Here is a 13926-nt window from a genome sequence, read left to right as displayed (position 1 = left end):
CCTGGGTACTGATTTCTGAGGATCTATGCACCCAGATTGCCAGAAAATGTAATCACATGTCAGTTCTAGTATAATATATTTGTCCAATGAATACCCGTTTATCATCTGCATTTCTTCTTGGTGTAGCTATTTTAATGGCCAGTAGTGTAGAATGAATGTTTTATGTCAAAGTGCTTTGGAGTGTGTCGAACGGGACAAAAGAATACACGAAAGAGCTTATCGTTTATAAATCACTCTCATTCCCTTGATATTTTTTTTTTTACTTCGAAATGAAAAATCAAACAATAATGATTTAACTCGTTGATAGATATCCTGTATCTCTAAGCAAAAAACGGCAAAAGCGAATTCGTCTGTCGGGAATGAAGATTATTAGTGACTGCTTTGCAAGGGATAAAAACGAGAGACAGCGTATGATCCAAATGTCTTATGGATTAAATGTATGGCAAAATAAAGGAAGAGAGACCTGTATTGTAAAGACGACTGTGATGTGTCCACTGTAGAGTTTATCACTGGTTACAGTATTTAGCGATCGTTGTATATGCAGCTATCTTCTTAACAGGAAGTGTCAGGCTGTTAGTGGACGGGCTAGAGTCGTGTTGTTTGGGCCACTATTGCAGATAGTAAGTCGGCGCAGCTGTCAGCCTCCTTCCTCGCTCCGCACACCTGTAGAGCAGCATACGGTCTCTTACGTGTCATTGCCACATGTCACAGTCAACTGCTGCTGCTGCTGGTATGGTCTATCCATCGGTGTGAGATGTGTTACCGATGTGTTCTGGACTGTGTAAAATGATTGTGTAATGGCCATAACATTAAATAAACCACGTCTGACCCGTGTTAGGTTTAAACAAACACTTTTAATGTGGCTGCAACCGCTGACACTTTTTCGATGTATATAAAAGTTCCTGCTTCATGTCTGATGGTAGTGATGGGAAAGCATGGTACACCAGTGTTTTAAATCATAAAACCAGTGAACTGTGTATAACTTTGAATTTCTCATCATAATGAGCTACTTATTCCATCTTAAGAAATGGCGACTACCAGGGTAATCAATTTCGTAATACATGAGGACATTAAGAAAAAGCGTTTTCGGAAAAAATTGGCAGCTATTTTTGTGTCATAAATTATACTAATAAAGTAATAAATTATAGGGCACTAGCTAAAACTTGCAACCATGTGGGCTGCACCACTACTCCCAGCTAGTACAAGTAAGCCACATCTCTGATTTTTGTATTTTCTACCATTTGTACTTTATCCAACTGGCCTGAAAGACTGGTGAGGGGTGGGGGAGGGAGTGAAGAAAGGGATGACCTTGACCTTGAACTTAGGGGGAGATCTGACAACAATGTAGAGTGTACAAGTGTGTCCATAGTTTCATTACTCACAGGTTTTTCACAACAGAAAGTGACTACAAATTTTCAGAATCTGGAGCAGTGCGAATGCCACTCCAAGGAGCAAGCGAATAGTAGGCTACAGAATAGGTCACTGCGAAATTGGTTACTGGTTCCACCTGATGCTTTGCTTGAGGCAAGCAAAAATTCGGGTTGCAAATGTAAACAAAATGGGAGCAAGTCTGAAGAACATGCTCCTGCAAAATCAAATTATTCACTGGAGATGCAAGAGCTGATAATGTCTAATCGACAGGATATAATTACATCAGTTGAGTTGCAGTTTCATGAGTGATAAATGGGGAACACCCCCAATTAAATATCAAACAGCACAGGACTTCGTACATGTGCAGATGAGCTGTCGTCAGTAGCGACGTCACGGGCTGACTGGGTAAGTCAGGCTGACAGGAAGGAAGGGAAACACAACTTTCAGCGTGTCTCTGACTAGTAAAGCACTGTGCTGCTCAAACTAACCTTATGGTTGAGAACTGCTTTACATTTTTAGACAATCTAACGAAAAGTATGGTATTGGAGACGGTGCTACCTTGATACGCCATCCCCTGCCGCTGACTTCTCTGGATGCAGCATGGATGCTGGGATGTGACGACGCTGTCTACAACTGTTGTGTGAGTCATGGGGTAGGGATAAATTAACTAACTCTATAGAGGCTAGGTCACTTCATTTTGCTATTACGAAGTCGAGGAACGACACGTCTGATCGAAAGTATCTGGACATCCCTATGTAATGTGTAATTGACCACTAGAGGAAACGACCCACCAGTGTAAAAGTAGACGGGGAGTGTTGTGTTGTGGGTAGAGAGGCAGTCCAACAGAATAGATGGTCGAAAGAGCTCAGTGAATTCCAACGTAGACTTGTCGTTCGATGACTTGAGTAACAGGTCCATCAGCGACATTTCAACACTTCTGAAGCTGCCCACGTCGACTGTTAGTAGTGTGATTATGAAGTGCAAACGCAAAGAAACAATCACGGCAAACCACGACCTGACAGATCTTATGTACTGTTGGACATGGACCAACGAGCACTGCAGTGTATGGAAGGAAAAAATAAAAAAATCAGCGGAAGGAATCACTCGGGAATCCCAAAGCGCTACCAATAGTCCAGCCAGCATAATGACTGTGCAAAGGCACTTAAAAATAACGTAAAGAACGAATTACAACGGTCGACCAGCTTCTCACAGGCCAGACATTTCAACACACTCCGTGCTAAGTGACGCTCGAGGTAGTGTAAACAGTGACACCGCGGGACAATGAGTAACAGGAAACGAGTGGTTTGGATCGATGAATCACGTTATACCCTACGGCAATTCGATGGCAGGGTTTGCCTGAAGAGCGTTTTCTGCCACTGTGCGTATCGCCGACAGTGGAGTATGGAGGAGGTGGGTGTCATTATGCTATGGGTGTGTTTTTCGTAGTTACGATGTGATCCTCTTATAGCGCTTAAGAAAACGCTGAATTCGAACGGATACGGACACATATTACAACATTGAGTACTGTGTACAGTAGATGAAAATTTCAGAGGCGATAACTGTTTGTATTTGGATTGCAATGCTCCCTGTAACAAAGCAGCACCTGTGAGACAATGGTTTGTGGACAATAACACTCCTCAAAGGGACTGACCGTACTAGAGTCCGGACCTGAACCCAATCGAACGCCTTTGGGATGAGTTAGAACGCCGACCCCGGAGCCCAAATTCTTTCATTTCGTCTCTTGAGGAAGATTGGGGTTCCATTCCTCCACAGATATTCAGACGCCTCACTGTAAGTGTCCAGTGCAGCGTTCAAGCCTGACAGTAAGGTCCGCTAATAGGCGGCCGGAAACTCTTGATCATATAGTATACATAAACAACTGATATTTATTCGTGGTGTTTGGTCTGCTACAAGCACAAGGAAAAAGTAGTCCCAATTTGCCACGAAATTTCACTGAGATAACTGATAACCAATAGCACAGCATTCGACATTTAGTTTAGCTGTGTAGAAGGGCAACATAGGCTGGCACTTTGCCACGCAACTTCAAAATCAGTGATAACGCATGAACTTACAGTTTGGCTACGATTTATCATGTTACTGCAGTGTAGCAGTCTAACTTTGATTTCCAGCTCTTCTTTGCCATGGCTGCCTAATTTTAAATATGATTCATTCAAAACTGAACAGAACCATGTGTTAATAAAAGCGGATTATGGCAGTACAGGAGTTATGGAAACCTTCCAAGGGGCATATGGTTAGCACACTGCTCTCTAACCCGCTGTAAGTTCTGCGAATCCTGGTGCCGATGCTTCGTATTTAAGCAGATGCTCAGTTCACTTTATGACGCTGAGTCCACCTATTCTAGTCTTTCCACAAAGAAGATCAAACGTGAGTCATCTGCATCGCAGTCAGAATTCCAGGCTGTCCATTTACAACCTTATTTGTGTACAGAATCCTGTATTCTTAATGTGCACTTCGTTGCTAATTATAATATTTAATGTATTACGAATTTCTGTACAGATCTAATAGTCTTTCACGAGCAAGACACTACAGAAAGCGCTAAATGTTTTAACGTAAACATCTGGTTTGACGTTTCGTTATGGTTCTACCGCGCAACATTACATACTCATAAATTCGTAACTACAGGAATCCCTTAATCTCGATCACACACCTCAAAAAACAGCGGTGTACATAGAATAACACATCACTGTTTCGACAGTCCATAGCATCAGCTAGGAAGTCAAGCCACCAAGGACAGTCCATGTGTGCAGTCAGCATTAGAGGAGTGGAAAAAAGAGAGAGAGAGAGAAATGATCAAAAATTAACGCACAGGTATTCGTGAACATTGCCTCTAATGTTCTGGACAAAACAAAAAATGTTGATGATAATACAGTACCTTAGTTGTTGCAACGACTGCATCAAATCTCTCAATGTATTATTTTCCTGTAGGTCAGTGGTTTCACAATTCTTTTTTTAAAAAACTCCGTTGGTTGAATGTTTAGACATTTCGTGTGTCTTCTGATTCGTATTGCCCAACGTTTTCTCAAGCTGGAATACAACCGAATAGCAGTTCAAGACTATATGGTTACTGTTGAACACTACCCAATCAGACTGTCCAATTTTGGTGGGAATTGAAGCTGCGCAATAGAGGGCCTGTATTGTCGTTTAGCAGTCGAATATTGCATCACCGTGTGAAGCAATGCAGTGTTTAAGGCACAGCTGTCACACTAGTGCAAAAAGAGTGGGACTAAAATGCCCATATGGTCATTCAATTTAGGATTCCTGTGGTTTCAGCAAGTCATGAAACGCAAAAACTTGGTAGTCCATTGAACAGGACTTTTTACAGTAACTTTCTCTCGCTATGTACTCTGTGTTTAACATCCTTTTCGTCAACGGGGAGCTAGCCACTAATCTTCCTTCTTTATTTGGATGGCTGTAATCGACAAATGTTTTGCTACTGATAGACGTCCCACTTGGACGAAGGTATACTAATAGAACTTCGTGCATCTGCTGGAACACAGTGATGAAAACTTTTTGGCTGGTAAAGCAGAGGATTTCTTGCCCAATGCAGACGCTTTCTGTGGTGTCACCGCCAGACACCACACTTGCTAGGTGGTAGTTTTAAATCGGCCGCGGTCCATTAGTACATGTCGGACCCGCGTGTCGCCACTGTCAGTGATCGCAGACCGAACGCCACCACACGGCAGGTCTCGAGAGACGGACTAGCACTCGCCCCAGTTGTACGGAGGACTTTGCTAGCGACTACACGGACGAAGACTCGCTCATTTGCAGAGCGGCTAGTTAGAATAGCCTTCAGCTAAGTCCATGGCTGGGACCTAGCAAGGCGCCATTAGCATTACATTGCATTTATCTAGAGAGAGTCTCACTTGTATCATCAAGAACGCTGTATACAAATGATGGATTAAAGTTAAGTATTCCAGCAGCTACGTACTTTTCTTTATAGCATTCATTACGTATCCTGTTTCAGACCTCACGCCACCCTGCGTGAGTTAGCGCGTGCATCTTGGCCGCCTCTTTCTATTAGTGTACGTAGTGTTGGCAAGTCTGCCGACACTACACTTTCTCTAAGTCAGTTACGCACCAATACTGCCATAGTCTTCAGTCCAAAGGCTGGTCTGAAGCAGGTCTCCACGTTGGTTTATCCTGTGTGACTCCCTTCGTCTCTGCATGACTACTGCAACCTACATCCATTTGAGCCTGCTTACTGTAGGCGTGACTTGGTTCCCCTCAACAATCTTTACCCTCTACACCTCCCTCCATTGCCAAACTGACGGTTTCTTAACGCCTAAGAATAAGTGCTGTTAACTGATTCCTTCCTTTATTCACGTTGCGCCTTAAAATTACTTAATCCCAATTTTTTTTTTTGTCTCACGTGATGTGGCTGATGCACGCTACGGGAAGAGAGATGTTCAGGAAACCGAGAACTTTATTACTTACACAGGTAATGATATTGATCAATTCTCCCCCGACAAACCCCGCCCACTCCCACCCACCCCAACCCCCGACCACGCTCACCCCTGTCGCCAGACGATGTCGCATGTTTTCTCAGCTGCGTAACGCCAATGTTATCATCACCCTGCACAAAAAGCGGTCTTGAGTCTACAAGAACTCACTATCACTGATAGTGTTACGCTTTCAGGCAGAAATGCTGTCCGCAATGCTGTCCACATTTGGAATCAAGTCTATCCATTCAACCACATATTTGCGTTGGATCCTTTAGAGACGTCTTTTAATGATTAAAGCCACTGGTGAATCATATTCGTGCCACTCTCGTATCTCGGAACGAGTCACCATTTTTTTTCGAACCTGTCTGCTATGGATCCCATAACCAAGAACTCCAGTGCTGATTTTAGACAGTCCCTCTGGATCTTTTAACTGCTCCTAAGTCTCTGCCCCGCCCTCCCTGTAGCTCAGTGCATGCGATCGTCTCAGTTTTAGTCTGACCTGTACAGAAGACAGGAGCGCGTTTTGGTCACACAGTTGAAATGGGAACATGGTGTCATAGCTCCGCCAACCGTGTACAGTGTGTAAGGCCAGCGCCAAACGAAACTTTCCCCTGCAACATGTGGTAGTAGAAGAGATAGTATGAGCAGTTACGGTGGTGTTTCTTGTTGGGAAAATTAGGAAGACTACACATCATACATGGCATGGAGGAAGGACGAAGGTTTCGAGACACGTCTCCAAACTACATACAGGTAGTCCGAAGGAGATCTGTGTCTCTCAGGGTGCATTCATGTCTATCACTCGAACATATCTGGCGATCCTATTAAATATACAGGTATTGATTCACTGGAGCAGTTGGTTCATGATGGAAGTCGCTTCCACAGACTGGTGTAAAGTTTCATTACCTGTACAGTAGGATGGCCATATCCAACAGACTATGTCACATGAGAGGGTTCCTGTATTGCTCCTTCATAAGCAGTTTAATACATAAGAATGAGATTTTCACTCTGTAGCGGAGTGTGAGCTGATATGAAACTTCCTGGCAGATTAAAACTGTGTGCCGGACCTAGACTCGGACTCGGGACCTTTGCCTTTCGCGGCCAAGTGCTCTACCAACTGAGCTACCCAATCTCATTCTGGAAAAATCCCCCATGCTGTGGCTAAGCCATGTCTCCGCAATATCCTTTCTTTCAGGAGTGCTAGTTCTGCAAGGTTCGCAGGAGAGCTTCTGTTAAGTTTGGAAGGTAGGAGACGAGGTACTGGCAGAAGTAAAGCTGTGAGAACGGGGCGTAAGTCGTGCTTGGGTAGCTCAGTTGGTAGAGCACTTGCCCGCGAAAGGCAAGTGTTGACACCATATCTGCACACGCAATTCACCTAATTCTGGTAAATTCCGCGGGGGGGGGGGGGGGGGGGGGGGCAAGCAAAGAGCTCTCACGCCATATGCAATCACATCCAAGATGTGTTCAATCATATTGAGATCTACCGTGTTGTGGGGGCCCAGCGCATCAATTGGAAATTGCCGCAGTGTTCCTCGAACAACTCCATCTCACTCTTGTCCTTGTGACATGGCACGTTATCTAGCTGGAAATTGCCACTGTCTTCGGGAAACATGATCGTCATGAGGGAGTGCACGTGGTCTGCAACCAGTGTACGATACTCCTTGGCCATCATGGTATCTTGCACGAGGTGCATTGGACCCATGAATGCCCACGTAATGTCCTCCAGAGCATAACAGAGCCGCCGCCAGCTTGTTTCCATCCCGCAGTACTGGTGTTAAGGAGCTGATTCTCTGGAAAACGACGGATTCACGTCCTCCAATCTGCATGATAAAGAAGGTTTCGGGGTTCATCAGACCATGAAACGCTCTGCTACTGCACCAACGTCCAGTGCCGATGGTTACGTGTCCATTTCAGTCGTAGTTGCCGATGTCGTGGTGTTACCACTGGCACATGCATGGGTCGTCGGCTGAGGAGGCCCATCGTTAGGAGTGTTCGGCGCACTGCGTGTTTATGCACACTGGTCCTCTGCCCATCGTTAAAGTCTGATGTCAGTTCCGCCACAGTTCGCTACCTGTCGTGTTTTACCAGTCTGCCCAGCCTATGATGTGCGATATTTGTAATGAGAAGTGGCCGCTCAACCCTGCGACATCTGGACGTGGTTTCACCTTGGTTTCGGCAGTGCTGAAGACATTCGACATAGGACTCCTCAAAAATCCGACAAGTCGTGCAGTTTCCGAAACGCTCGTGCCGAGCCTCCGGGCCATCGCAGTCTGCCCTCGGTTAAACTCAGTCACATCGCGCGCTTTCCCCATTCTAGACATTGACAGCACGCTCACTGATACTACATGCACACTGCATGTGTCTGACTAACAGTCGGACCACCTCACCAGGTGACACCCCTGTCGCCTGGACGGGCTTATATCGACGGTAGGGTGGTTGTCATAATGTTCCGGCTGATCACCGTATATGAATGACCTTCCACTTAACAGTCAACAAGCCGAATTGGTACTTTTTGCAGACGATATTGCAATAAATCCCGTTAGAGAGAAAGCCACAGAAGAGACTGTAAATGATGTTTTTCGAAGAATTATTAAGTGGTTGTCAGAAAATTGACTCTCTATAAGTTAAAGAAAAAAAACATATACTATGTTCCGTTCTATACGACAAATGCACTGAAGCGCCAAAGAAACCGGTACAGGCTTGCTCATTCAAACCCAGAGATATGTAGACAGGCAGAATACGGGGCTACGGTTGGCAGTACCCATATAAGACGACAAGTGTCTGGCGCAGTTGTTAGATCGGTTGGGGGTTGGGTTGTTTTGGGGAAGCAGACCAGACAGTGAGGTCATCGGTCTCATCGGATTAGGGAAGGACGGGGAAGGAAGTCGGCCGTGCCCTTTGAAAGGAACCATCCCGGCATTTGCCTGGAGCGATTTAGGGAAATCACGGAAAACCTAAATCAGGATGGTCGGACGTGGGATTGAACCATCGTCCTCCCGAATGCCAGTCCAGTGTCTAACCACTGCGCCACCTCGCTCGGTTTAGATCGGTTACTGCTGCTATAATGGCAGGCTATTAAGATTTGTGTGAATTTGAATGTGGTGTTATAGTCGGAATACGAGCGATGGGACACAGCATCTCCGAGGTAGCGATGAAGTCAGGATTTTCCCTTATGACTATTTCACGAGTGTACCGTGAGTATCAGGAATCCGATAAAACATCAAATTTCCGACATCGCTGCAGGCGGAAAAAGATCCTCCAGGGACCAACGACGACTGAAGACGATCGTTCAACGTGACACAAGTGAAATCCTTCCTCATATCGCTGCAGATTTCAGTGCTGGACCATCAGTTAGCGTGAGTTTGCGAACCATTCAACGAAAAGTCATTGATATGTGCTTTCGGAGCCGAAGGCCTACTGGTCTACCCTTGATGACTGCCTCGCCTGGGACAGTCAACACCGAGATTGGACTACTGATGACTGGAAACATGTCTGGTCTGAAGAGTCTCGTTTCAAATTTTATCGAGCGGATGGACGTTTACGGGTATGGAGCCAACCTCATGAATGCATGGATCCTGCATGTCAGCAGGGGAGTGTTCAACCTGGTGGAGGCTCTGGTGGTGTGGGGTGTGTGCAGGTGGAGTGAAATGGGACTCCTGATACGTCTAGGTACGACCCTGACAGATGACACGTACTTAAGAATCCTGTCTGATCACCTCCATCCATTCATGTCCATTGTTCATTCCGACGGACTTGGGAAATTCCAGCAGGGCAATGTGACTCCCCACACGCCCAGAATTGCTATAGAGTTGCCTTTCTGAGTGTAAACAATTTCGCTGGCCACCAAATTCCCCAGGCATAAGCATTACTGAGCACACTTAGGATGCCTTGCAACGTGCTGTTCATAAGAGATCTGCACCCTCGTGTACTCTTACGGATTTATGGATAGCCCTGGAGGATTCATGGTGTAAATTCCCTCCAGCACTATTTCAGACATGCCAAGTCGTACTGCAGTACTTCTGCGTGCTCGCGGGGGCCCTACACGATGTTCGGTAGGTGTACCAGTTTCATTGGCTCTTCGGTGTAGTTATACGAACAACTGACATAGCACATGAGCAGGAGTGAGTAAATAGGGTGGAATGCTCTAAATTTTTGGGTGTACATATTGATGAAAACGAACTGGAAGAACCATTTACTGAGGTTAAACTAAACACCAATATGGTCATTAATGTTAACAGTAGACACGTATACATATCCTGTAAACTGACTAGTTCCACTTCATTGCCATAAAAGATTCGTTCAAATGATCTATGCAGGATGCAGCTAACTAAGTAACTGTGTTGTTGACAGGGCCCTTTGTACCCGTCACTGCACGCTCTGGTGGCGCAATGGGGACCGCCACAGGAGAAGGGCAAGTTCGTCTGGAGTATGCTCGGTGAGTTTCATCTACATCTACAGCCATACGCTGCAAACATCTGTGAAGTGCATGGCAGAGGATGGTAAGTCCCAGCGTACCAGTTGTTAGGGCTGCGTCTCGTTTCATTCACGTATGGAGTGTGGGAAGTGTGACTGTTTACCTCTGTTCGCGCTGTAATTAACCTTGCCCGGGAGCGGTGTGTAGGAGGCTGCAATGTGTTCCCAGAGCCAACATGTAAAGCCGATTCTTCAAACTTTGTAACTCGGCTTTATCGAGATAGTTTGCGCCTACCTTAACGTGTCTGCCAGTCCAGTTTCTTCATCATCTCTGTGACATTTTCCCACGGATCAAACAAACCTGTAACTTTTAGTCCTGCCCTTCTCTGTATTCATTCAACATCCCCTGTTAGACCAAATTGGTACAGGTCCCACATGTATGGGAAATGTTCTAGGATGGGTCGCAAGGGTGTTTACTAAGCAATCTGCTTTGTAGACTGAGTACTTTCTTCTAGTATTGCACAAATAAACCGAAGTCTGACATCCGCTTTAGGTACGACTCAGCCTATGTGATCGTTCCGTTTCATATCTGTATAAAGTGTTACACCCAGGTATCTGTATGAGTTGCCGAATCCAACTGTAATTCGTTAATACTGTGATCATAGGACACAGCACTGTGAAGTGCACAGTTTTATAGTGTTGAACATTTAAAGCAAGTTGACAATTTTTGCAACACTTTGAAATCTTATCAAGGTCTGACTGAATATAGTCATTCAGTATTTGACAATGGGAGCACTTAGAGACCTGCAACAAACTTCACACATAATTTCAAACCTTTATGAAACTTTTCTATTTGACACCACCCGCAATATGATGAAAGGAGAAACGTTTATCACTTACTTCATTTTCGGTGTTCATTATTACGTCAGGCATGATGTTTTAATTTATTACTTTTTTACCACTAACGGTGTTCGGGACACATTTTTCAGACAGTGTTCACATGTACCGCTGAACATGATTCCAAAATTAAATCATTGTGCGATACATAGTTGAGGATCTATGACGTTAGAAACACTGAAATGCGTGAAAAATTGGCGCATGGTGCATGACGTTTAAATTTATTATTACTAACCTGCTGAACTGAGATAGAAGAACATAGGCTACTTTATGAATCGTGTGGAACAAATAGTTATTGATTTGAAGAATACTACGCAAATTAGGGAAAATATTTACTCTTTGGAAAAGCCGTGTACTGTTCGATTCTGAACTTCATCGTATTTGTGAAAATGCATTCATTGTTTGGTATGTGCGACGTGATACCATTCAAAGTAATGAACACAATGCTTATGCAATCTTCAGTGTTATATAAATAAAAATGGCTCTGAGCACTATGGGACTCAACATCTTAGGTCATAAGTCCCCCTAGACCTTAGAACTACTTAAACCTAACTAACCTAAGGACATCACACACACCCATGCCCGAGGCAGGATTCGAACCTGCGACCGTAGCAGTCCCGCGGTTCCGGACTGCAGCGCCAGAACCGCTAGACCACCGCGGCCGGCTGTTATATAAATCCTCCCAGTCTATGGCTGTGGAGCAGCAACCTTAGTGATATATTTTCTGTAATGATAACTGTCTAGGTTGTAATGACAGCAGAAGCTTTATTGGCGCGTTTCCTCTTTTTGAGGCATCTTCATGATTTCTACGTGGGAAAAGTACATAAACGAGATTAGAGGTGTCCTGTGTATCATGAGAAAGTTGTTAACTTTTTAAAAATTTTACACAGAGTTTGTCAGAAGTGATGGTCAGTAATTCAGACATGAAAATTACAGGTCAAAAGTAGCTAAAAAGCTCCAATAAACAAGGGTCCGCAAATCGACCGTTGCCGAGGTATCGCATTAATTCGAGTTGGGAACCAGCTGTAAACGCCCCTGGATACCGTTGTATTTACTTTGGTATCTTAAGGTTTGGGATCGAATGCTTTTTTTTTTCAATGACAATAAACTTCACCAACAGCCGTACATTTTAAGATATGCCTGAAGATGGCAAAATGAATTGCCGAAACTGGATGCTTTCAGAATAAAATTAAATATCTTAAAATATACGGCTGTTGGTGAAGTTAATTGACATTGAAAAGTACTTACCTGCCGGCCAGAGTGGCCGAGTGGTTCTAGGCGCTTCAGTCCGGAACCGCACGACCGCTACGGTCGCAGGTTCGAATCCTGCTTCGGGCATGGATGTGTGTGATGTCCTTCGGTTAGTTAGGTTTAAGTAGTTCTAAGTTCTAGGGGACTGATTACCTCAGAAGTTGAGTCCCATAGTGCTCAGAACCAGTACTTACCAGCTGATGTCCCTTGGCCGTGATGGACCAACAGAGATCAACTATCTGTTTGTTTACGCATGCCCAACTACTTCCCTTTCCACCTCCGTGCTCTGTGCCGTACCGGCCGTACAATCAGTTACGATCGTGAAGGCACCATGGACAGAGGTGCCACAGCTGAAGAGTACGCTTGATGTGTGGCAAAGCGAATGGCAGTGCCCCTGAGGCTGCTCAATTGTACAAAGAAGCTCCGCAGGCAGCCCGTCAGATTTTACATCGGCAAGTACTCTGTCCACATCATATCCAGCGAGTGCAGCCCTCAACAACGCAGAGTTCCCTCCTAGAGAAAATTTCTGCCAATGGGTGCAACAATAGTGTACCCTGAATCCCCTGTTTGTAAGCAGTATTCTGTTCGCAGATGAGGCTGGATTTACTCGTACTTTTAGCTACCATAACTGTGACGTTTGTGCCGATGTCAATCCTAACGCAGCACACCGTATCACGACATCAGCAGCGTCATTCGTTGAACTTCTGGGCAGAACTGCTCTGAGACCTCATAATTGGGCCACACTTCCTACCATACAGACTAACCAGGCAGCAGCACATGCGGTTTCTGCGAACTGTACTTCCAGAAGTATATCATGATATCCCACTGAACTAACCTCTGAACATGTGGTTCACGCATGACGGTGCTCCAGCACATTTTCATTTACGAATGCGCCGGCCTCTAACTCGGACGGATGGTCAACATTGGATAGATAGAGGAGGGCCTGTGCCATGGCCTCCAACGTCTCCGGATTTAATTCCCATGGATTTCTGTGTGCGGGGTCATGTCAAAAGCCTGGTTACGCTAGCGAGGTCAACTCTGTTGAGGAATTACGCTTGCGGATTGAAGCAGCTTTCCAGCATTTACAGAATTCCCCTGGACTGGCTGATAGGATTCGCAACTCATTTCGTGTATAAGTTGCATGTTGGATTCAGACGCATGGACAACATTTCAAACACCTACTTTAAGGTTTAGAGATGCCATGTGTTCCTAGACACTGATGAACCGCAACAGGAAACAGGGGTTCATTTGTGCACCCATGTTTATTGGAGCTTTTTAGCTATTTTTGGCCTGTACTTTCCATGTGTGAATTATTGACCATCGCTTGTGAAACGCCTTGTATAAGAACCAGAGTGAAGGAGGACATTAGTCACCAATAGTCAAGATTATGATATGCACTAGAAGACAAAAATAAAAGAATTTGAAAACAACTTTGCACAGTCCAACGACGAAAAGCCAAGCACGTAGTGGAACCGTGAAGAGACGACGATTCTTACTTCGGACGACAGGAAGCAGCAAGACTGTGCCACACTTG

At 45.0% G+C, this 13926-nt stretch overlaps 1 protein-coding gene across 1 annotated transcript in view; it reads left to right on the top strand.

The window, feature by feature from the left end:
- The window catches only part of LOC124619668 (putative inorganic phosphate cotransporter), a 258904-nt gene that overhangs the window by 185066 nt on the left and 59912 nt on the right, over positions 1 to 13926 (top strand). Inside the window, exon 5 of the mRNA XM_047146207.1 lies at positions 10182 to 10266. Within this exon, the coding sequence (XP_047002163.1) occupies positions 10182 to 10266 (85 nt within the window). The remainder of the gene's footprint in view (positions 1 to 10181; positions 10267 to 13926) is intronic.

The sequence above is a fragment of the Schistocerca americana genome, chromosome 6, assembly GCF_021461395.2.
Source record: "Schistocerca americana isolate TAMUIC-IGC-003095 chromosome 6, iqSchAmer2.1, whole genome shotgun sequence".
NCBI classification, from domain to species: domain Eukaryota; kingdom Metazoa; phylum Arthropoda; class Insecta; order Orthoptera; family Acrididae; genus Schistocerca; species Schistocerca americana.
Note: the sequence above shows the minus strand (reverse complement) of the source record. Positions and strands in the feature narration are given on the sequence as shown.